General features: G+C 46.0%; 4 protein-coding genes across 4 annotated transcripts; 2 read left to right on the top strand and 2 right to left on the bottom strand.

The window, feature by feature from the left end:
• Positions 1-47: 47 nt before the first annotated feature.
• Positions 48-3,467, bottom strand: GL50803_0010291 (uncharacterized protein; the record flags this gene model as incomplete). Its single annotated transcript, XM_001709491.1, has 1 exon — positions 48-3,467. The coding sequence occupies one exon, from the start codon at positions 3,465-3,467 to the stop codon at positions 48-50; it is 3,420 nt and encodes a 1,139-aa protein (XP_001709543.1).
• Positions 3,468-3,537: 70 nt separating this feature from the next.
• Positions 3,538-4,296, top strand: GL50803_00102170 (uncharacterized protein; the record flags this gene model as incomplete). Its single annotated transcript, XM_001709489.1, has 1 exon — positions 3,538-4,296. The coding sequence occupies one exon, from the start codon at positions 3,538-3,540 to the stop codon at positions 4,294-4,296; it is 759 nt and encodes a 252-aa protein (XP_001709541.1).
• Positions 4,297-4,344: 48 nt separating this feature from the next.
• GL50803_0015162 (Ubiquitin-conjugating enzyme E2-17 kDa) lies at positions 4,345-4,824 on the bottom strand (the record flags this gene model as incomplete). The annotated part of the gene is made up of 1 exon (XM_001709488.1): positions 4,345-4,824. One exon carries the CDS (start codon positions 4,822-4,824, stop codon positions 4,345-4,347), a length of 480 nt encoding a protein of 159 aa, XP_001709540.1.
• Positions 4,825-4,876: 52 nt separating this feature from the next.
• On the top strand, positions 4,877-25,747 carry GL50803_0060603 (uncharacterized protein; the record flags this gene model as incomplete). Its single annotated transcript, XM_038046228.1, has 1 exon — positions 4,877-25,747. The coding sequence occupies one exon, from the start codon at positions 4,877-4,879 to the stop codon at positions 25,745-25,747; it is 20,871 nt and encodes a 6,956-aa protein (XP_037901934.1).
• Positions 25,748-25,768: the final 21 nt, after the last annotated feature.

The raw sequence follows: 25,768 nt of genomic DNA, 5'->3' as shown, positions 1-25,768 counted from the left end.
AAGATACACTTTCCAAAGTGTACCTCTCATAAAAGGCTTTGCAGAATCTATTGTACCTTCCGACCTAGGAGATAGCAGAGAATCCTGGAGTGCCGCTCCGTTATCTGCTCTAGCGCCTCCTGAAGGGCAGCTTCGTCGCCTTTTGTCTGTGAGAGGAGGACAAAATTGCCAAAGTTCAGTGTACGCTTGAATACAATGTCTCTGTCCATACGTAGAACAATGGTTCTTGTCAATCCATACAAATAATCCCACGTATGGGACGCATTTATGTATACTGGATGGTCAACTTCCAAGGTTTGCCCATCTGTGTGTAGTGAAAAGTGACAGCTAATCTTTCCTATTGGAAATGGCCAATTTTCCAGGGCAAGGTCGCCCATGGTCATGTTATATCTGAAATCTGCATATGTGGAATCGAGAAGCACAAGGTTTTCTAGGACCCCTGTTCCAATCCGAATCATGCTCAATAGGGACCCCAGGACATCTGGCTGGGAGGATGCCTTTCCACCAAAGAAAGGAATCTTTTCCAGAAGATCTTCGTCGCCCAGTCCGCTGATCATATCATCGATACTGATGTTAGAGTGCTGCATCTGTTCGATGGCACTGTTATTCAGGCTACGTTCGATGGCACTTTGGGTGAACCTGTTGCCAGGTAGAGCTCGGGAGAGCAGGTCCATCTTACGCTTCTTGGTCTTCTTCTTTTTGTCGAGGGTCTGCTCAATGTTCACCTGCTTTGTACGGAAATTGATAACGAAAGATCTGAGCCGGAACAGGGAGAGCGACAGAGGAAGCTTAGCACCGTACTTGGGCCACGGATCCACATCCTCTATATATTGCAGAGGTATCCAAAAGAGGATTTCTGAGGTCTTCTTGTTACGAGCATCTCTACTTATAAGCGTTTCCTCAAGGGAGTCTGTAGAGAAGGAGAGGATATAATTTGATATTCTTACGAGATGGCTATATGCCTCCAGTGCAAAATATAGCAGAGGACTATGCATGTACACAAATTGGAAATGGTACTCTTTGCTATTGATGACGGAGCTCGGGAGGTCATCTGTTTTGAAGGTCCCCGTTCCATCCAGTATGAATGAGTGGGTCTGTTCTTGCGCGAACAGCATGGGGTTCCGCTCTCTTGCTTGCTGAGGAATTGGCGAGCTTATTTTGGGGGAGTTGTACCCTGTGCAGAGTCCCGAAAGAGTCGTACTGCTGGCAGATTTAAGTGTCCTGTCTGAAGAGAAGAGCCCTGCAACGTGTGTGCTCATATCTGGTGGGAACGTTACAGAAAGATGACTCCGCTTGATGGTGTTTGATATAGATTTTCTCCCTATCTCGACGTAAATGTCCATCTTGGCTGTGTCTGCGGGCGTATTGGCAGTCAGCTCCTTGACGTCGCTGATCGTTTTCATGTAGCATCTATTGTTCCTCCTGAGCATGGGGAGAGGACTAGAGTAGCCTTGTAACACATTGCAGCTGACGTTGTTAACGGGTGAGATCATCGTCTTCACCGACTGTTCTAGTTCAGTTATCGTCATTGCAAATCCTATGTCCAGTAGAGATTGTAAGATGTGCATGCACGCAGATACCAGCTTGTATGCGTTACTAAGGTGTCCAGGACACGAAAAATACGTATGATCTAATGATATAATGTACTTAAGAAGGTTTGGTAAATACATCTGGTAATGATAATGCTCTGTTTCAGCCACGAAATTCAGAATAGGGACAAGGGATCCGTCGACCTTACTTATTGCATAGATGAAGTTATCCAAGGGCTGGTCTCGATTGGTTAGAGCATCCATCTGGTGCAAAATAAATCCGCTATATTTCCAAATGGGAGTGTAATTGTATGAGTCATTTGTGATACTGACGTTGTACTTCTTAGAGGGGGGCTTAGGAACAACCCTGGGGGGAGACATCTGCTTAGAGAGAACGGCAGACGGCTGTGTTGTGATGGGTGCTACCTTCTCCTGATTGTTGCACAATAGTGGGGACGGCATCTCCATCACTTTCAGGCTGTCCTCTAAGACAGCCGAGGGAGAATCATTCATTGTCAGAGGCGAGCGGGTGAAATGACTGTTTGACTTCGTATGCCACTCAATAGGTGTAGATGCAGCGACGTTTTTAGAGGACAGCGTAGGCTTTTCCTGCATGGCCAAGGAGCTCTCTATTTTTAAGAACTCTGGGGGCTTAAGAGACACATCAATGGACTGAGTGGCTGAGCTTACACTAGTGCGCGGCGCATTCTTCTTAAGACTGGAGGTCAGTTGATCCATCCGGCTTGTTACTTCTGCCAACGAGGGACGCTTGGAAACGGGGCTCGTAAGCTTTGACTTTTCACATCCAACAATAAGATAAACAAGAATTTGATTTGCGGCGGAGCTATAGCTATTGCGGCAATACCTTATGCTATGGGCCAAGGTATTTAAGTATATGTAAAGCGTTGAGTCAGTTATACTGATTGATATTAGGTGCACCAAGAATGTGCGGAGAATGACGTCTATAAGTTCCGAGTCAATATACTTCGGAGGGTATGCAGATCTTAGATTAATAACTAAAGGGTGAATGCGCTTCAGCATCTTTAAAAGCCCGCGCTTGTAGCTAGACTCGGAGCTCTCTGATGAAGTGCACACTCGCATATCGTACTCCTCGTCAAAGAAACAGAGATTGATCTGGTTCTTCACAAAGAGGAGCAGCATGGTGAAGACACGCGAGATCTCAATGTCATATTCCTTGAATCGGTCAAAGATAGCATTGAGAAGCTCTATGGCATCTATCTCACCACACGACAAGTCAATGAGCATCGAACTAATGGATGATGGCAGCTCCAGAGACAACGCTGGTGTATCAATGCATATACTGAAGGCCGTTCGGCAGAGCTGCATCATGTCTGTCTTACTAAGGTGTAGAGCATTTGCGTTTCGCGCAAACATATCAATGAAGACATTTATGGCCTGTATCTCTTCGTAGTATTTGGACTTAGCACCGTTAGGAATCCGCACTGCACGGTGGTCGCTCACAGTAATAGTGGATGTTATGGTTGTTGAGCCTACCTGGATGGACTCCTCCCCAGCGCCTAACACGGGGTGCAGAGCGCCGTCGATGAGATAGATGTGTATCTCTTTGATAACCCACCAGATCTGTTTTGCAATCGCTGTGTGCTCTGTAGACGCAAAGAAGTTGTGCCCACCTCCTTCGGTGAAGAAGAACTTGTTTGCATAAGTAAAAAGATTTGAGCTCAAAAGGACAAGAAAGTTTTCAACTGTCTCGCCGTAGCTCATGTTCTTTGCCTCTGTCTTAGCAACAATGGCAGATATTTGCTCGTAAAGTATATCAAAGTTACTGTGTGCCTTAGTGAACGACGGGTTGGGCTTGCCACGCGCATCCACGAACCAACGTCTATACGCAACTACGGCCTCAACTAGCTTGACCCTGTCCAATTTGACACTTTTCGGGTCTGCCCTTTGTGGATCCATTACCTGTTCAGCTATTTTTGAAATAAAAACCTAAAGTAAAATCTTTCTCGAGCCGCCAAGGCACCAATCCATGAGTGTCAGCAACTATGTTCTCTATGAAGCATATGGTAATGCCACTGCTGCCCTGGACAATATAGAGGTGCACTGGATCAACAAGCCCAGTGTCTTGTTGCTGAATAAATCGTACACGTGCTTTATAGACGTGTACATTCCCAGCACAGAAGGCCTCCCAGTGTCTAATTTCTGCCCAAAGCTCCTGCTTCCAAACCTTTTGCGGCTCAGTATGACCCACCATAACACTAGCGTTGATACCCTGCAATATTCAGAGGAGCTGGTGCTCAAGGAGACCAGCCGCCTGGGAAGGTTTGCATTCAGCTTTGCCCCGACCACCGTTGGAAGATTCAACATCAACCTTTCGTACCAGCAAGTAACAGTTTGGAGCTGCCAGATGCACATCATCGACTCGTGGTTTCCGTCGGACAAGGCGGAGATTAATGGGCCTCTCCTGCATGCTAAGACACAAGGTAGTTTCTTCGGTCAGCGCGTTTTAGACAACAGGGCATTCTTCATTGTCTCTGTGGCAGAGCCGTGTTATATAGGCGTCGCAGATAGTGGTAATAGAACCAAAACATGGTCGGCCCAGGTCAATCCTGGATTTACTAAGGTTGAAATAGTAGACAAACAATTGAATTTACTAACAATTTCACATCTTGGGGGGCCCTCTTCAGAAACCATTGACACAAAGACTATCCGCGTAGAGCCCAAGCAGTTCTCCCCTTACATAAAACTTCGGCAGGGGCAGGAGGCGCGGTTTATCAATATAGAATAAGGACTGAGAAGCCTAAGGTGCTCAGACGTGCCGAGCAGGTAGATCTGCTCACTCTTCTTTCTTGTAGACATCGTAAGGGTTCAGCCAGCTGTTGCGCACGCACTCACGCACCTTCATTTCGTACAGATGTCTGTCGTATATGTACTCATATGCTGCATCACAGTTAGCGGGATCCTTGGGATTGGGGTCGCAGAGTAACGAGCGTATGCTGGTAAGCACAGTACCCAAATCATATACAGGTTTCCACTCCTTTTTGGTCAGGATGTCAAGGCATATCTTCCCGTCTTTGTAGACGTTGGGATGATAAATGCTTGAGAGAAATCTTACCGCTGGTGGCTCGGCAGGATAATTATTAGTAAATGTCACCTTAAGCCTAAAGACGCCATGTTCCCAGATTGTGCTGGAGGGGCCAATGACCACAGCGTCACAGAGGGATATGTTGTTGGGGTCCACCGTGGCGAAGATGCCATTGTACTCTGACATCCGCCGCATGTCCCCGAGAATGCGTCTAGTGTAGGACTGGGACATGAACAAAAAAGTCCGATTTTTAAAGCATCTTACTTTTCACGGAGGCCCATCAATGGCTCCGATACGGTTAACCAAAGACTTTTCTACATCTTCACTTAAGAGTCCATCCGCTCCGCTCAGGGCCCATTTATCAACACACCATGCGTCGACTCGACCACGGCCACTTTTGTTAGGGTCCAACAACCTGTCTAACAGAGAGTCAGGATCCTCGGGGATCCTATCTAGTAACTTTGCAGCTTTATCCGCTAGCCCTGATGGGCGTCGCACTGCGTTTGCTCGTTGCCAAGAGCTGAAGGAAATTGATGTAGGTCTGCAGGTTTGCCTTCCATCTCTGCCTTCTGCTTATGATAATAACGGATGTGATGCTCAGCTCGTTCTAATTCATAACCTGGACACCCCGACAGTCAATTCGCTGTCCTTGTATGTGCCAGCAGCACCAGCGAGGTCGACAATGCATGCACACTGCTCAGAAATGCGCGAGAGCATCACTTCGCAGATGAGTGTAAAGTTTCTTGTGGGAACATTGGAGTCACTAGATCTGCGGCTCAATAGAGCGAGTGTGGATGTACATCTTGTTGCCAAATCAAATAGTGCAACGACAATTCCAGAGACGAGCTTGTTGGATCTACCTGATGAATTGGCATTCTACAAAGCCAGATTGCAAAAGTCTGACTTAGTTCTTCATAGGGAAACATATAGTGTTCCCGTGTCTCGTCTGACCCTACTTCCAAGCATGCGTCTATTAGAAGAAGAATACCCTGTTGATTATGGCGCTAACCCTTTTCTGATGCCTTCCAGCATCAATGAGGCACTTTTTACGGTCACCAATCCGTTTACTAGACAAAGTATGGAGGTCATACGGAACCCCCTTTTAGATTCCTCTTCTCGTGCTTCCCCTCAGTTCAGAGAAGCCCTGCTCCACTCCTCTAGTGTCAATCTTCATGGAATTAACAGGAACACCTCTCCATATCACGATCGGCACTTAATGAACGCTAGGCAAGCCTTGTCTAATATGACTCCTCAGACATCTGCACTATCAGGGAGTGTGACGGCTTTACATGATCTATCCCTCAGCTGTGGCCAGGACAAGACGCTTGGAAGCATAATGGATGACTTCACTCTTCAACGCACAACGATCGAGAAGCGTGCCAGGAACATGTTTCACTCTAGTTTGAAGTCTAGAAGGCAGTGTAGAGCCAGTTCTCTTCCTCAAAGGCTATCAAGCATCCCAATTGTAACTGATTCCGAATGCTCCATCGACGAGCTTTTCTCAGCAAAGGACGTTGTTGAATCCGAGCTCTCCAATGCCCTCGCTAATGATTTTGTTAAGACCATTATCCCTGAGCCCCAGGAGAATTTCTATACAATTTGCAACTGGGAAATTTCCAAGGCTGATTCTTCGTACGATATCACCTTGGACACTGGATATTTGCAACACCCCGTTTTCTTCAGAACGTTGAGGCGCATTAACTCTGTGGCGCAAGCCATGGGCATCTTCCCCGAGCGCTTGAGGCAATTGCAAGTGGATTATTTGCATGAATATAAACTCCATCTTACTGCGGTCCACAACAAGCACCTTGCAGGGGTTCAGAAAATAAGTCTTTCTACTCTCTTGTCTGTAGGGGATAACTGGCTCACGATGCCAGAGGATCGGCGCCTACAGATATCTACTCAGTTGAATGTTCTTGGCCTACTGCGATATGCTCCTGTCTCGCTGCATTCTTACTATTCGAGATACTCTTTGACTTGTATTAGAGATGAGCTGAATGCATCGGACAGTCTCGACCACTTCTCCAGTGCCTTAAAGGATCGCTATCAACCCATTCTCATGTCTGTCTTGGATCGACAATCAAGCCTGATAGCCCGTTTTAAGGCCGTTACTGCCCTAAGAAACTGTGTAACCTGGGGCTGTACTTATCGGTCCACTGCTTTACCTGCTCTGCAGGACATTTGTTCCAGAACAGGCCAACTGACCAACTATTTCTTCAACAGCGAGTTTTCCGCGATTGCGTCAATGCTACAAAAGCTTCTCCTGCAGCTAAGAACAGATGTTTCCGACCTTTCTGGCTTACACCTGCAATGTGTTTGTGACTGTAACACAGAAGGTGATGCGTTCCAGACACGACTTGGAAACGTTTGCCCAGAGGACCGGGGCTTATTGTCAGAACTGGCAAGCACATACCTCAAGAGCGCTCTTCACTTACGTAGCTATAATTACACTAAGGTACTAGATAAGCTTGTACTGGCGGCAAATCTCATCGTTAAAATCCTCCTTCACGAGCACACAGATCAGCTTTTATGCATTAAGTCCCTCTTCTTTCTTTATTGGCGAAGCATAGTACCCTTTCAGCTTACAATTATCGCTGGGAAATGTTACTATCGTACAATAAGCTACTTGATTAATTTAGAATTTCAGAAGCACTATTACTCTGAAGAAGACTATAGTTCGGCTATTCGCCATAGAGGAGAGACCGCTTCAAGAGCTGTATCTCGCGCTAATACACGTCAGGCGGGCCGTAATTTAACCGTGACTAACGAACTGATTCGACAGATCTTACTTCCTACCCCGAGACCTACGGATTCCTATGACGATTATGTTGAAGCCTGCATAAAGCATCAATATATGGCAATTCCCCATTTACAGAAGTTGGCTGAGTCGGGCTTCCCGTTAGAGTGTCAAGCCCCCCGCATGGAGGACGTGTTTGGACTAATTGTAAAAAAGGATTATGCTAGACTAAGTTACAACCCATCACGCGTAGGTTTGCAGCAACAACTACGTATCGTGCTATCCTGTCCATTTCGAACTCTTCCAGATACCTTCCTGATTGCTGCAAGACACCTTTCGGCTGCAATGTATCCACTTCTCTTGGATTTCACAAGCCTCTTCACCAGTACTATTATTGCCAACACCGACGTCTCTGATCAGCGACATCTACTGGAGCGCAGAGCAATTAAACGCCTCAAGCGTGGACGGAGGACTTTAGCCGCAAAAATAGACCATGGTGAAAAGGACGTTTTGGGAATTTCTGGCTTGTCTGGCAGTAATAGTGATTCTAGTCACAATAGCGAGTCTGAGTTTGCGGACTCAGAAGAGGATCTGTGTGTTACAGCCCCCCGGGGAGGTGTCTGCATAGCTACTAGTAATACTGACATGCACGACAATCTCGCCTTTCCATCTGCTGCACGGGTGATTTTGCGCCGCTTGTACCACCTTGGGTTTTCCCCATCAAGCCTCGACTTTCCAGGAGTTCTCTATCGGGTTACGCTAAATCTGACTATAACGTTTACGCGTCACCTGCGTCGTTGTAGTGTGGACATTGTTTCTCCGAAAGCAAGGACATTATATGGCTACTACTTTCACTCCATACAGCAGTTGGAAGACTCTGTTTGCAGAATAAGGAGCCAGCGAGAGGATATCCACAAGCAGAAGCAGAAGACAATGAGGCTAGCTATCGAGCGAGACAGCGATCAGCTTACTAGGAACAAATCTCTCACCATTGATGATCTCTACTTGACTGCAAAGGCCGATAATGCACAGCTGTATGCATCTCTCGCTGTGCTAGACGCAGACTACGCCGAGCGTCTGAAGAGCGTCAAAATTCCACTAGACTATGAACTGCAGCAAGTTATTTGGAAAATGAATGATGCTAGCAAGATTCTCTCAGAAGAAGACCTTAAATTAGTGCAGCATTCCACTCAATCTCTTGTTGAGTCTAAACAATCTGAAGAAGTAACGGCACTAACAGACGATCTGGAGAGCCTTCTTGAAGAGAATCGCCTTAATGGGTACTATTTTTCTTCAAACTGTGATGCTTCTGATCACCAGCTCATAGTAGTTTACTCTCAGCCACACTCTTTGGCAGACGTTATGGATCCTGCCTTGACATCCGATCTGGTTTCTTCGCTGCTGATTAGCTACGTGCCGCAGGTTGAGCGCTCTTTGGTACCTTTATGGAATCTTGCACTAGACCTTTCAACCATTTTCTTCACTCTACCAATCATGGTCTCCCTCTATTTCGACTACTTCTTTCCAACTACCCTCAATATAAAGCTCCAGTTAGAGAACCCGGCTTCACCAAACAAGAACACAAGCGCATTGTCTCTTTCGCTAATAGATTTCTACTCAGATACTTTTCAAGATGAGGTGGCTTCGGCTAAGGGCTCCTGCTCCTCCAGATTTTCTTCCACACGCAAATCAACACGGAGCGCAGGAAAATTGACTGTTACGGACAGGCAGCTCGACGCTCTCAAGCATTTTTGTAACATGGGGATCTTTCCCTCCAGCAACTTAGAAGGAGAAGCTGTTGAGTTTCTGCGTCTCTGGAACACGTTAACTGAGTCATCGTCACTTTCTACGCTGCTTTCCACACAAGAAGCATTGGCCTTGCCAAAACCCCTTACCTTTAAGGACACCTTTTTGGCAGGAACCAGCCTCCAAGAACTGTACTTGGATTCTTCGCAGTTTTCACTTATGACTGGCACAGCGTTTGAGAACTTCGGTTATTGCAGCTTTCTGCACATTACTGACCATAACATCCTGGACCACCGCATGGTCAATGACAGGTTTGAGAGCATTGCATCCACTGCCCGCCTTGTCATCGACATGGTGATGGATGAGCTTATGATTGGGAGTTGCTATAGCGCAATTCAGAGTGCGCTTACAACTAGTTCTATGAAGAACGTGTATGCTTACATTTCAACCTACGGAAAAGACGTCGGAAACATCTCTCTTTATGATCCCGAAACATCGCTATATTCAGAGTTTGGCAGTTCTCACATACTGCGTGCACACGTACAGGGACAGGGACAGGTTGATCCGAATCCTCCAGATTGCCCGTTTCTATCAGCAAGAAGTTTTCTTAGTATTCAGGACCCTGATGTGTCCAGTAATTTAACCAAATATAGCCTTCTGCACCCACAGTTTCATAAACTAATCCCGCAGCTAGACTTTTCAGTAATCGACAAAACGCTGGATGGAATTTCGCTATATGGCAATGGATTCCACGTTCTCCCTGCCAATGTCTATCAGACCATTTTTGCCATCTCACTTCACGAGCTTAAGAAAAGCATGGCATCCCTCCTAACCTACTATCGCTATCTTTATTTATACATACAGTATGCCTCTCTTATTCTGATCACAAAGACACTATCTTGTGAGCTGGAGAGTCTCGAAAGAGATTTGCAAAGGCCTATAGACAGCCCTGACAGTATTCTTGCACAGCAGAACTTGCTAGATCAGCTTGCTGGGATTAAGCTACATGAGCTGTACTCGTTTATATATGATGCTTCCATCGTGCAATACGAGAGCTTGTGCGCACGCTTCCTTGACACTCGATCAGTCTTCACTGTGGATGAGCTGGAAGACTCGGCATTCTCACTGTTACAACGTATCCTGTCTCTCAAGGAGAAGCAAGCTATGGCAGTTGCAATCTTCAAGCAGCGACGAGCACGGTTTCTGGAGCTCACAGCTATCACTGAAGATTGGCTGGAGACTGCCTCCAGGATGCTTCTTGATCAGATTATCACCGTTTCTTCCTTGACTATTCCCGATGCTGAGGGCTGTGAGAAGGTCTCTCTATCTTCATATGAAGATCATTTCACTGTAATGAAGATGTTCACTGTGCCACCTATATATCGATCTAAGACAATAGACGGTCTCCCAGCGGATTCTGATGCCGATCTGGCATTTTTCAATAGCATATTCGGCGCAACTTCGCTTCTGAATCTTCCTTCTCCTGATCTGGATACGCCCATATTGCTTCAAAGTATTTGTCATGAAGATGCTATGTTGAAGACCTTCGTTATGAACGACAGCATAATTCCGTTCCGACTCAAGTCGGCCCAATCTCTCCATCAACCACAACACGATTCATTATCCAATCAGCTTTCAGTAGCACACTTTCTATCGGTATTATATTACGTCAGTGTTGAATTACTTTCCCTTGAAACGCTATTGGAGAGATGGCGTGGTGCACTAGTTTCAACTGATGAGCTGCTTCAGACAAGGGGCTTTTTAAGTTCTGCACCATCATTGCAACAGCTACACCTCTGCATCCAGGTTTTCTATACCGCGACTGTCTACCCCATACAGCTGAACACGTTTCTTCAAGAAGCAGGGTCTTGGGACCTTTCTATGCTTTTACCATTTATTCCCAGGCTTTACTCAGTACTAGACTCAACTCTAAATGCGGTCCAAGTACTCTCCCTGTGGACTCAGCCTCTGGTGGATAATATGCAACATATTACTGAGCTGTATATGAACTCCTTTGCACAAGGGAGCACACTTCTTAGAAGTTGGGAACCACGTCATGAATGCTACGGGTTTTCTGGTGGCGGGTTTTCCATACTAGCGAGAACTGGCTCAATGCTAGCAAAAGTTATTCCATCTGGCTGGAGGCGCTATCTTCTACTCGTCCAATCCTCTCTCCAGCACATAGCCAACGACATAGTTTGCCTGGATCTTTTGGGTGCACCTTTCTTTACTACTTTCCACAAGAAAGAGATACAGTCGTATCTTCACATACCAGACTCCCCACCTGTTGATGATATCCTTGTGGCTATTCACAGCACTGCATGTGCCTCGGAGTTTCTTGCTTACCTCTACATCAAGGCCCAGGCAGATAGTCATGCGATTGCAGAGTTGGAAGAGGCAGAAAAGCTGCTGGGAGGCGTTCTCATATCTGCTATCGATCATATACAGCTCGACTCGCCCCCGGGATACACCAATCCGCGCTCACAAAATTCATATTCTAGCGATCTGTCCAGGTGTCCAATTCCCCTAGTCCGTTTTGTCCCTGAAGCTTCCTCTCTCCAGCTTTCAAAGTCCGAATCTATTCTAACTTCTGTGGCGGCTGGGCCTCGACACCATCATGATAAGATTCCGGTAGCAGAAGTCGGAACACTGAAGGGTGCAATCCTTTCAGTGGTACAGAGCTTAGACTGTCTGCCGCTTCCCCTACTTCCATATTCTAGCCTTCTACTCTGCACGACATATTCAGACGCGGTTCATCGGCGCATCCAAGACCTGCGTGCTGCTCTGCGCGCTACAACCATTCTTTACCACAGTCTCTGTTACGTTCCTCGCCTCTTTAGGTACGCACTGACTATGTACGGGTACGCGTCATTTATTGAAGCAAGCGTAATCAACCGAGGTGTTAGGTCAATGGCAGACCATCCAACACTGCTATACTCGGTAAATGTTCTCACCATGCAAGAGGCTACGACGCTTTTCAACATATATGGGCAGTACTCGTCGCTTATCAATTCAAAGCTCAGCACAGGTACACCACTGGTTTGTTGTGCAACAAGTGCACCGGTCTATAAACTTGTGGGATCAGTGCTAAAAGATCTAGATACTATTGTTCATCGTCTTATCACTGCTCCACACCTTTTTCTCTTCAGTAAGCTGCTGAGTAGCAATCAGCAGCCACCAAAGGCACCCAAAAGTGTTGCGCAACGAGGTACGTTACTACTCACTGAGTACCAACCAAAGTTCTCCCCAACGATTTCTTTAGGCGGGCATGACACAATGCAGCTTAAGCATCTAGTGCCTTACCTAAATGGCTCGCACCACTTCATGAGTCTCCTTTTTCCTCTGTGGGCACCCGGGTCTCATGTATTTATACCTAATATTAAGGATTTGTCAATCTGCACTCGGTGGGTTCGAAGCCATGCGTTTCCGGGTATTACTAGCTTAACCGCACCGTTCTTTCCTAATGGCAAACAGCAGATTACCGAGTTGGTGTCTCACAGTGAGACTTTGAGTCTAGTGCAGCCAGTGAGGTGCCCTACGCAGTTGTATTCTCTCCCAGATATCCTTTTTAAGCCAATATCGTCTGCCCTGCTACGCTGTACCTCCCAGGTACTGACGGGGCTTCTGAAGATTGTGGCTGCTATGGACCGTCTCCCATTGCAACAAACTCTCGATCTCTTATCGCTTGCATGTCTGGCGTCAGTCCCGTCCTGCAAAAGCGACTTAGCATTTGAGCTCCACACTATTATCAACTCCGTTGTTGTCATAGTTAACTCAGCAGTATACGATGCGCTGTGCGTTGCTATCTCTACAACCTTGAAAATACTTTTAGAGGATCAACTAAGATGCATGGCCCCAGAGGATTTTGTGGAGAAGTTCAAGAACCAGAGGCCTATTCTTCAGCGTACCTACTTATTTCTGCATATTATTTTGTTCACTTTTAAGGTACGAGCAGACGCTAAAAGTCAGTGTCATGATCCCCTTGTCCTGATGAGCAACAAGGCATGTAAGGATTCCCCGCGAGTGAAGTATAACGCCTCGTATGGAGATGCATTGAATATTTGGATCATTGAGCGGTACATGCTGCTTCTTATGCTAGAGCACGATCTTTGGGTAGAACTGAGAAGAGAGCAGGCCAGACACAAGGCAGCTACTGCGCACTTGCTGAAAGCAATCTCGGATGATAAGACTCTTGCTCACACGCATGCTGCTTATTTGTCTGCTAACAAGACGTTTGAGTTTGCTGGGGCACACATGGATGACTACTTGCGCTGCACCATTTATCCTATGATATTTCTACAATTCACAACAAACGACTCCAACACTCAGTCCATCGATATTACGCTGTCTAATGATATGACCTCCTTCGAAACGTCGGCACACTGGATTGGAGCTCCTCAAGCAGAGGATCTCTATTGCGTGCTTCCTCCCCAGCTTCAAATAAGCATGCTTCGTGTTTTGGAGAGCTTTAGACGCACAAACATAGTCTTTTTGCTACTTGACAAGATTCCTCAGCTAGACTGCTGTTCTTTTCCACGCTTCATCTTGCGCCGACTTTCACGACTTATGTTGTGCCAGTCCACTCTGCTTTTTATGACTCCTACCACCTTCGAGAAAGACATCGTCCATCTGATGATCCGCCTTGCAGCTGGTCTTCTTGTAGGGATTGTCGGCTTTGAATTACTTGAAACGGAACAGCAGATTCTGATGACGCATATATTAAAAGAGCTGCAGTGCCCTACCGGTCTAATCCCTGGCCTAGCTGTGGTCTCGCCCATCTCTGCGAAGGCTCGGGCAACCATAGAAAGTCTTGAATTTGGAAACAAGTGGTCATCTATGACTATTGACGACCAGGGCAGCTTCCTGGGCACCTACGTCACTATTCGTGATGCTTGTGTCTCTGACGTGCTGCCTCAGCCCCATGGAATGGGTAAGATTGTGATATTTATGCACTGCTTACTACCTGCGGACTTAGGTAGCGCAGGTGCCAAGATAGCCTCTTCACAATGTCCGACAAGTGAGACGCCTGCCCCACTTATTGATCAGTTCGGGCATCCGTTGTGTGTGGATAAGCATGCAAAATCTATTCTAGACAACATATATGCCCCAGAGCTGATTTACTTTTCATTCTATAGTGCATACGACATTATTAGTCATAGTTCTATGACGGTCCTATCCAGCGTTCTCGATGTCAAGTGGATTGCTCCGGTTGGTCGTTTGTCAGCTCTTTCGATTGCTTCAGTGCGTCTTGCACAGATTAGCTCTTTCATTATCGGTGAGGTAGACGAGTTGATGATACTCTCTAGATCTGCTTCAGACTCTCCTACATCTGTAGCGCTCTCGGCATTGCACTACCTACTGACCCGTGTGCCGTTAGACAATAAGGATGCGAGTGCTCTTCGGAACACACTCTGGTCGGTCAGAACTGCTTTAGTGACTAGCTTCATGTTGCCTAAGGCAGATTCTGACATCCTTACCAACGCCATAGAGGCATACTTGTCACTACAAATCAATGGTATTAGCGATTCACTGTTCTATAGATATACTGTTCAGTATTTCTATCCTTTCTTTACTCAATGCTATAAGAACCGTCTCTCCTTCCTCATGATCAAGTACAATCAGTCCTTCACGCTTATCTATACTGCTGTTACAATTTCGCAAATGCTTGAGATTAGTATTTCCCCTATTCTGATGGTGTCCTGCTCGTATGAATTTGCATGTGAAGTTGCTCAGCTGGTCTGTGATATGAAGGGGTTGACAGCTATCCGCACAACAGACCATGCTGAAGTCCAGCGGTTACTGGGTCGACATGCAGACTTGTGTGTGCAGAGCCTCATTGTTTACCAAGTACGAGCTCTGTCCGATCTTCACTCCATCTCAGCTGCAATGTTCGATCTCTCTGACATTACCCCAGTACTTATAGTAGTGTCCAATTCGTTTTATCAGCAACACTTGCCGGCGATCACTTACGTATATAAGAGGCAGTTCATTCTACCAATCGTACCTCGTTCTATTCCCCACGAGATGGAATTTTTACTGTCTCCGATATTACCTCACAGGAATATGGATAGGGAGATACCACCTAGTAGTCTATGCTTATCACAGGATGCAAGCCACAGCGCTACTTCCTTCTATCCATCTCTTCTGCTGAATCCGTCGGCATGTGGGATGAATCTGCAACGGGAGGTGTCTCTGTTGCTCTCCGACAGTGATCCATCGTTTATTGTTCCGCTCCCAAGCGTCTCTCATATTACAAGCGCGTGGATTGCAGAGCGTTCTGTGTATTCATTTACGCGAATAACCGATTACGTGATCCAAAGAGTTTATAGCCTGTTCATCCGGATCATTTTTCCGTTCTGTCTTCAGGGCATAGTTGAAGTGGTGAGGAAGGAGTTTACCCTTGTCTTTGGAGGTGAGCATAAGCTCCTTTCTGTCGCTCCGACCAAGGTCATGGCTAGTCTGATCTGGTATAACCTTATTCAATTTAAGCTTGTGCAGCGCAGCGATTGTGTTCCTGGCAGAGAGTTCTCTGCAAACCCTACCAATGAGAAGAGGTCTTCTAATGACTTAGATACTTTCCCCCTCTACTTTTCCCCGGACAGTTATGATGCTTATCTTTCAGGAGAACTCACAGCCTTTCAAAAAGCCCCTAGTAGCCCCAATCCTTCGAAGTATGCGTACTTTCCCGAGTTTCAGGGGTTGGACAAAAAGTCGATCCCACCTAAATCGGATTTATTTTCTCAGTTCATTAATGGCACTCACTGGATATCTGATGCATCAAACATAAGTACCCTTAAGTTCTGTGAGGAGACAATCCAGTCTCTTTTCCATGTCTCCCCTAATGCGACCTTGGGTCTTGTACATCTTCTCATGTTCATCTTCTTTGCAGCATGGAACGCATACTCCTTGACGTACTTGATTAGCAGAATGTCTGATATTAGTTCGCCAGGACCTCTTTCTGAGATTAGTCAAACGTTTCGTGCATCTATTTGCCGGCTTCTCACACTCTTTGGGTTTGAACTTAATGCGCCAGATCGCAATGCCAGTCCCTCTGCCGCTGGACATTACACTCTATCAGGCTATCTCCTTTCAGCTTTGCACATAACCGTCCTGTTGGATTTGTGGGAGAAGGGTATCAATACACCAATGGCTACTATGACATATGAACAGCGGGATAAGCATATACTTCTTAGTGAGTACATCAGCAAAGTAGTTGCTACCAAACGTTTCTGTCTACGAGATTCCATATGGACTACCCTCAACGTTACGGCATCTGATTGTGCATTGGCCTTTGCCTCTGCAGCGTCCTCTATCCATGGATCGCTCCAGAACCTTATAGGTAAGTTTGTAAGCTCATCAAGCCCCGGCCTTTCAGAGGTGTTTGCTTATGTCGTGCCATCTCTCGAGAACAAGGACCCTGGATGCCAGCGCATTACATTTTCATACCTGAGCTACAAGATAGGGCAGGGAATACTCTCAACTTTGTCGTGTGCCTCGCAGACTCAGATTTTGGACAACATTTCACTTGACGGGGCAATACTATACGAGCTGAAAAAGGGGGACATAAAAGACCAATACAAGAAGTTGTGCTCTGACAACTTCAAAGATAATGCGACTGATCATCAGGCAAGATTGGCAAAGCTGCGCGACGATCTCGTGCTCAGTACAATAGCTTATTCATATGGCATTCCTAGCTGCTATCAATTTTCCATCCAAAAACCACTGTCTCCTACATTATTTATTGATGAGCCTCGCACCGCAATAGTGGTGCTTATTGCTGCATGTTCCACCTCAGCGATGCTCTACCCTTCGGGTGTGTTTCTAGAGGTTTGCGGAGATGAAAGTATGGGCAAGACATCACTGATTGAGATAGCTGAACTTTTGATGCAAGACACCTTTGGTCCGTGGGCCCGTCTCACCGAGACTGCTACTGCTTCTGCTGGTGAGATCTGTAATGCATTTCATTCTTATTACGATAAGCAGGGCACAGCTGCCCTTTTTCTGAATAAGTTATCCAGATGGTCTGCTGGCGTGCTACACGTACCAAACACTTCTAAACAGGATGACCGGGATTCACTTTTCTCCCAACTAGCACAGCTGTCAGCTTCGGCACCTCCTAGGCAAAGGACACTTGGAGACGGGTCTCACATTGTTGGAGAGTTCAGCCTTATGAATACCACGTTGATAGTTGAAAGACGACACGACACTCGCTTGTCTACTCATTCATGTAAAGAAACAATAGACAAAATCACCGTATCATTACCACAATTAACCCTAGACCACGTTCTATCCTTGGTCCAATTAGCATTTTCCTCAAATAGAAGCATTTGCTATGAGATGCTGAACAAAGCCGTATCATTTTTATTCTCTAGCTACCCAGACCTTTTTTCTAATTATGATTTTCTCGCTGATCTACAGCGCTGTCTATTCTGGTTTCCTCAGCTGCCTTCTTCTTCGGCTCTAGAGACTGAAGCCTTTGTTATTAGGGAAGCTTATGCGCACTGCACCGTATGTGCTCTTGCTGCTGCCCTTCGGAATGTTCCTAGTATGTCCAATGCCAAATTGGTATCCATTCTGGACGGGTTACTTCCTGCTATTGGTGCTCGAGCGCTCAACATATGCAGCCTGCAAGCGTTAGCACCGCAGTGGCAAGTTGATGTGATTGAGACCTATTTGCAAGCGCACAATAAAGAAGATCGTAGAGCATTGGAACAAGACGATGGTCAGCCACCAACTACAGGCCAATCAGAGAACAATGATGAGAGCAAGCCTTCACAAGTACCCAGAGCTAAAGAACTAACTACAGAGATGCATGATTTAAGAGCCTTCTACAATACTTGCAGTGCTGCTGTCGCCGGGATACCAGATGGACTATGTTACTTGATCGGCATCCTCTTTCAGAAAGTCAGTCAAGATGATAATTCTTTGGTTAATTCAGTTGAGTCTCTTCCTCGTCGAGAGGATACTAAAAGATTTGATTCAGCAGCCCCTCTATCATCTAAGATCTATTCGCAATTCAAGGTCAATCCACTGGAGGTCGGCTGCGCATGTGGATGCATTAATATCAACTTAGACTGGCTTCAAAGGTTCCCTCGTTACTTTGAGCTCTTCACAGCTGACCTATATCTTGAACATGTGGCGTACGATCGCCAGCTTGCCGAGGCAAAGATGAGACATATCCCTCCACCAGATACCCCACGGTACATAAGCCCATCTCTGGCTCTCCGTGTCTTTGAAATGCACACAGAATCAAAAGCCATGGGAGAGCATATTGTGAAAGTTATATCGTGTCTTCAAGAGTATTTACGTTCTCCTCTTCCATGCATTCACCCCACCCATAACTTGTATTCATGCTTGTGGAAGCTCTTTTTGTGGGGCATGCTGATGTCACCAGCAAAGCTGAGCAGGCTGATACTGAATTCTATGCGTGACTGGCCCACAGAATCTTCTGGAAAGTACATTGATGCATACAGAGTCATACAAGCCCATACCACTTCTGGAAGCTTTTCCGATGAAGCCACTGACCATATCATCGACGAGCTGCTTTCACTGCATACTGATTCACCATGCCTATTATCTCTTGCTCTTACTGAAAAAGAACCTCCAATGAGCAAAGAGCCACAAAGGCCGTCTAATTTTGGGGTCTCTTTGGACCTCAGGCTATCGGACCTCAAGGACTCCTTCAGTTTGCAGCCTGCCTCGTCGTCTGTCATTCTACCTCACAACTATCTTCCTGTTCAATGGCCCACAACTCCGCTACTGCCTATTAACTTGTCTACTTCTATAATCACTATTCCCTGCTATAGACTATACACACCATTTGCTGACTACAAGCACTTTCAACAAATTTCATATCTGCTCCAAGCATTGGAGGGCTACACATCATTTTTAGATCTGAAGCTTGAACACCTTTACTTAAGTAATTATTCTAATGATACCCCTGCGCTTTCACTTGCATCCGATCAACTGCTTTCCTCTAGAACCAAGGGCTCACCAGTATGCGGAGGCTCTGCCAAGGATTGTCGAGGCCGACTGAATGATCGTGTTCTTGTTGACATTGACACGATCGTAGCCTCAGTTAGTCATGTGTCTGCAGGCGAAAAGGAGAAGAGCACTGACAAGCCCTCTAACCGCACGGCGGAGAGCTTTGTGAAGAATCTGTCAATAGCTGTGCTGGAACTTTCTGCGTATCTATCTAGTTTTGATTCTGACTTTCTCGCTACTCTTATGCTACTGAGAACCGCAGTTTGTCTTGCTGCAGGTGTTAACCCGATTTACTTTTTGTATACTATCAATCATACAACTGCCCACAGCATCAGTCAATTTGGATTGCTGGCCCCGCTTGCAGAAAGTCTTCTGCGCACTCCCAGTACAAAGTACTTTGATTCTGGGGTTTCTAGTGGGGCCGCCTTCACTTGCATGTACACTGATGAGCCGCTGCTGCACACTCATTTGCCGTCTATACTTTCTGTTCCAGGTCACTTGGAGCATTATGTTATGCACACATTCAATAAGAATTGCGGCACAATGTCTGAGTTCGCTCATCGTTTTGAACAAGGTGGCGGAATGAAGGGCCTGCTGGAGCAAGGAGAGTCTCTTATGAAAAAGTACCTCATAGAGCCCTCTTGCGTTACTATCCTTTCCTCAATGGATATCCTCATGAGCGCAGCCACCGGATGGCCCGCCCTGAGCTGTCTCCTTCAGACAACGATCACTCCAGGCAATCTTGTTAGGGCACTGTTCACTTCCGAAGAGCTTTCTATCATTCTTGCATCCCTGTCACTCAATGCTGGCCTTGGAAGGCATCTCAAGGCAGAAGAACTACATTCCATTCTAGCCTCCAATCTTAAAATATATGTATTGCATAACGGCTCGATTGACTGTCTAGCCACAATGTCACATCCTCTAGACATTAGGAATTTTGGCATAAAGAAGCTCCTGCGGTCTCCTGATGATACATTTGATGGCTCCTTAGCTATGTTCTTTGATGTGCTCTCAAAGTTTTCTATCAGGTCTACAAAGATTGATTTTCCTAGTGTGCACACCATTTCCCTCAATCCCTTATTTCCTGTAGCAAAGTATACGGCCGAACAGCTGCTTATTCACTGTAAGGTTAACGCCTGTCAGCTGTCCAAGGTCGCTAATCTCCCAGAACAACTGAGCATAAACTGGGAAGCACACAAGGTGGCAGTACTTCTATCCTGTCTCTCACTTCACAGGGCGTGCTCTCGTTCTTCTCACAATTGGCAGGTCCCCCTCCAGGCGTATATCAAGCTTACGGTTGATGCCATTGGGATGATCTTCTCACGTGCACAGCAATATTATGCCAATGTCAATAGCATCAATAGCCTATTCAAGGCGTATGCATACATGACAAGAGAGGCTCCGTTGCAAGGGTTAAAGACCCACGACTCTCTGTATCCTGACATTTATGTCACCCGCTTTAATAATGCGCAAGATTCTATCCTTCCAATAGAATCAATGTCGTCTAAATACCTGCAATATTTTGTGGGCAATCTGGTGTCGCATGATAGCAAGGTCTTCGGAGAGCTTTGCTACATGCGAAATTGCCTTTATTCGTGTCTGGAGGCGTGTAAGGGATATAGTAAGCTGCTTGCTTCTATACTAGGACATGTATGTTACGAAGCCCCAGTTCTGGTTGCTTGTATGCTTTATGGAGTCACTGGACTATTAGATCGCCCCACAAGTGATGGCGCACGCACAACTGCCTTAGAAATCCTGATTGAAGCACTGCAACAGGATGGATTAACCATCATGCTTCCCAGTTCAAGGAGTCGCTCAAGCAGTTCGTCTTCGGCTTCTAATAGACTTAAGTTATTCTCAGTTTGGACTGAGCATGACCTACAATCCACCGATCTCTTCTTTAGACACTTCCAGGTTTCTCTGTGTCTGGATACACCTCTCTTTCTGGCCGAGATACTCTTTAGGGACACCCTCAATAATCACGAAGTCTATAGGCATCTTCTTTATGCCGGTATGCTATTTCTTCTTTTGGGACGACGAATCTTTCTAACATATAGCGTGCTGGTTCCACCTCTTATCTTCACGCTGGTAGCTAGCCTGCGTCGCTTTGAAACTCCTTTCTGCCGTCTCTATGAAGCATTGGTCGGAGTGTCAAATACGGCAGATCCTGCTCATTCTCTTAGATCAACGAATCAGGCATTATACACATACATACATCACATCAGGCAAAGAAGGGTTGAGCTGAGTGTCCGTCAACCATATAAACAATTCTGTGCATCGGTGGCAAAGGCTCTGGCCGAGTCTGATAAGGCGATTGTGTTCTCCGATGTGGGTGCACGACAAGTTCCACAAAATAACTACTCTCTTCTCAGAAAGCTGCTTCTGCTGGCAGCTACAACCCGCGTTGATGCACGACAGCAGATCACTCTTGGTAGTCAGATTACATATTTATTTCAACCCCTTTCTGAGTATATTTTCATCATTAGCCTTTCACCAGATTACGACCCCAGTCTTACGCCTGTCTCAGTTTTACATGCTCTCCACCAGGCAGAGATGCACAGATCAGGCATGCTAGGGTCTGTGATCTTCCTCTGTAATCTCTCACCTTGTCCTGGATACGACCCAGAGCCAGCAGAGTGTGCAGCTGTCACAGATATGTTAACGGAATCTGTATTCGGTCCAGAATTTACTAGCTTGTCCATACTCCACAGAAGAAGTACTATGTTCGCTAAGCTTTCTCTGTCATTAAACACATTTATCGACACATTCCACTCCTATCTTTTAGAGTACGGCGTTGGGGTCTTTCCTATTAACGAATCCTTCCGTAGCGAAAAAACAATTATGACAGCAGAAGCGTACACACAACGCCGAGCAGAGATAGAAGTGATGCTTTCTGATTTCTCGAGCGCTTATTCTACTGGATCAAATAGCTTCCAAAGTACAAACCGTGGCTACAAGCAGCTCACTTGTGCTCATAGTAGCGGTGCAAAGGCCGCCTCGTCAGTTTCTATATTATTAGACCTGCTTCGCGAGGTGTGCTTATTATTCTATGCACTTATTCCAGGCGCAGATCGTGCTCTTCCTCTGATGGATCTGCAAAACAGGAGTTCCTATCCGATCGGAGATGAGGTGTCTCAATTTTCAGTGGGCCAATCAGTCAATATTCTCAATGAGATTCAGCTCGGTTATCTATTGCGGTCTCGATGGCATGTCTGGATTGAAGAGTGCGCTACATTGACGTGTGACCTGCTTCGGTATTTGCGAACACAGGCTAAAAGGGACCCTACACTATTGATCGAAACAAACAGGGCTGCACTAACGCCCTTTCAAAGAACACTCTGCGGTCAACTAACGAGCTTCTATAATAGTACAATCAAGACTGAATTAAAGCGGTTTTTCTCAGCTCACTCACCACTAAAATCCGTTAGTACAGCATCTTCTATCGACAATCAGTGTGATTCTCGAGATCATGCGGATCAGCCGACAACGCTTCTACAGACTAACTTCATAGCAGACCTGATTACATTTCGCTACGATTCCTTAAAGTATCCTGTCTTTTATTACATAGTGCTCTACCCTCGCATACTCATAGACTTTGTCCTCCAACAGATTCTTAGATATATGCTTTCTCGTCTAACTTCAACCTCAGCACTTCCCCACGCTCACATTCACAAATTGTTTCTTACGCTATGCACGCTGTCAAGACTAGGGCCCTTAGAAGATGAGCTTTGTAATGATAGATCTACTATATCGAGGGGAGATTTAGAAGTGGCTATTTTGCACAACGATTTGCGCTTACTGATGGACGCACAGCCTCATTTCGGATCGCAGCAGACACATGATATCGACATCAAGTTGCTGACATGCTTGTGTCCTCAGTCTCTTGAGGAGATGGCTTCTTTTATCCATACCTGCCTGCTGTCACCACCATTGCCGTCTCATTCAACTACTCTACCAGACCCCAGTATTAACTACGCTTTAGACAAAATTGTACCCTCACAGTTTTCTATTACGAAGGAAGCTAAGCAACTCTTCCTTTCTTGTGTAGTTATTTCACGATTTAGCGAGGACTCCGTTGACCTTCTATCGTATTTGGCTGAAAATCCAGCTGCAATCTTGGTGTGCTCTCAGTATTCTTGTCTACTAGTGACACTTGTGTCTTTGTACCTATTAGATGTCGGTGCAAGGAGCTCACTAGAGCATCTCTTAGATAGAGACCCTTCTGTAGCCGCAAAGCGATGCGCTGACTTGGAGCACTGCATTGCTTCCTTGATGGACGCAGAACTAGAAAAGGACAGGAAGCACCTAAATTTAACCTATGTGCCCTTACTATTTCAGAAACCGACCATGAAAGGTATGTATCTCGCCTTCCTTCTTTCTGTTTTACTGCGTCCAGAATCATTTACAATTGCATCTACGCTACTGCTCCAGATTTGGGGACAATATACATCTCCATTGGGACACGGTCCTAACCTGTCGAACAAACCCTCTATCTTCGTATCGGAGCAACCTCAAAGGCCAAGGCTACCAGTCATGTCGCATGAAGAGAAGCATTGTGCCTTTCCTGCAGGCTTTCTCCAAGTGGATGAGAAAGGCAAAGCGCTTCCAGAAACGTGCATTTGTGACTCAGTCGTTTCGCTACTCCGGGCAGCTCATGCCATGATAGACTCTACCCTAACTCTGGTCTCAAAGCGTCACGAGCTGACACCAGTGTCTAACAATCTCACCAATCAACAAGTCTCATCCTTAGTTTGCGATGCGCATGCTTGTGGTTCTTCAGTAGAAGCTATTGAGGAGGTAGTTGAGCACTGCAGGTGCTACTTCCCTTTGACCATAGTGTTCTCTGAGGGAGAGATGTTTTCCTTAGACGAACTATTTGCTCTGGATCGGCGTGGTTATGGCGATGTGACACAATACTCATTTGGGGATGTACCAATTGTTTACCAGTTTCCATCGTCGTGGACAGACTTCCATCGGCATTCTACAGTGTGTTTACTATCCAGTCCTGCATGCTTAGCTGACGAATTAGAGAACCTCTTATGCCTTATTAACATGCACCAGTACTTTAATACAACTGGTATGCCAGCATTCCCCGTTTGGCTGATCATTCCACAACATACCGTTAACCGGGCAATTGACGCAATGGGAGCAAGGCTGAGCCACATACTAGAGCAATTATTATATCTAAGCAGACCCATAATTGTTAGATACAAACAGCCATCCGTGCCATCAGATCTTTACAAAGCTGCTTTGACACATTATTTTTTACAAACAGAGACCCGCAGAGCACCGACAATCCATCAACTCGACCTACTAGTTGTAGGATTGCTTCACACGTGCACCCATAGAACACTACAGCTCGGTATCGAATCTGGACCGGGGATTCTCCGATATCTTGACTTCTTATTCACTGCACAACACGGTGCAGATCAAGCCCCTTGTCCCGCGCTACTATTCACCCGGAGTCTTAATAGGTTTTTATTTCTCTGCTCAGGAGATCCGCGCTACTTCATGAATGATAGAGCCAGATGTGCAGTACAAAGCTGCTTTGAATACTACATAGTGCTCAAGGTTCTGGGCATCAAAGGGAGCCTCCCACTACATGGAAGCAAACAGGTGCTTGCGACCAGAGTGTGTCGGTCTCAAGTACAGTATAAATGGAGAAAAAGTAGTCTTCGTTTGGCGGAGAAGGAAAAAGACCCTATCAGTTCCAATACAGTCGTTGTAGAGGGGCTATGTTCACAAGAGCAGTGGAGAGGTTCTAACGCAAACCATGGCACTGACGGGAAACTTGATTCAGAAAATACCCCTCGTCTTCTTAAGGATATCATGGCACTAATATCTCCAGATAGGCTTATAGAGAGCGTTATCTCTCCACTACTTACACTCGAGCTACCATCTCATGCCCCAATTAAGTGCTTGACAGGTTCTAAGATAGTGTCTATTTTCGATCGCGTATTGAAGACTTTGCTTGCCAACGAGGAGCCATCTTCAATGAGAGGCCCCTCGTATGGCGAGTTAGCAGAGTTTCGAAGCATCCTTAATGGGCACGTGAATACGACAAAGAACTCCATGTTGCATTCGCTTTCATGCAGAGATATTCCCGTCTGTTCTGTCCAGTCTTCCCTTATCCAGATGCTACTAGACCCTGCATGTAAGATTGAGGAAGGGGCTTGGAAGGTCTCTTCGGTCCAGAAAGAAAATGGCTTACAAACCTTACTATCAATCCTACAATTGTCGCTAGCATTGCATAGGAATGTTCCCGCTGAAAGAGTCTGTTTCCTCGCTTTTCTCAACGACCCGCCCGGGAGGCTTTATCTAACTAGCTCTGGAGTTCTTACCTTTGCAGATACCGATGCACATAGAAGCTGCACTGAACTATATCGTTTTCCCATTTGTCTGCAACTTACTAATCTAGTGTTTTCCGCAGGCACTTATGACTCCTCCATCCAATCTCTTGTCTCGGCTACAGCAGAGCAAGAGCAAGGATATGTCCACACTATTAGCGCATATATTACGGCAGTTGCACTTCCTGAAGCCTGTCCACTGTCCACAATACAGCCACCTGCAGGCTATATTTCCATTTCTATCCAAGTAGGATACATACCACTTTCATGGCTACTGCTCCCTCAAAGTGAGGATGCTTCAGTCGAGGATCCTCCAGTAATCAACATAGCAGATGTGTAGAGGACAAGCGATTGTTTACGT

The sequence above is a fragment of the Giardia intestinalis genome, chromosome 4 (genome assembly GCF_000002435.2).
Source record: "Giardia intestinalis strain WB C6 chromosome 4, whole genome shotgun sequence".
NCBI classification, from domain to species: Eukaryota; Fornicata; order Diplomonadida; family Hexamitidae; genus Giardia; species Giardia duodenalis.
The sequence above is the reverse complement of the archived record's forward strand: the minus strand, read 5'-3'. Positions and strand labels throughout refer to the sequence as shown.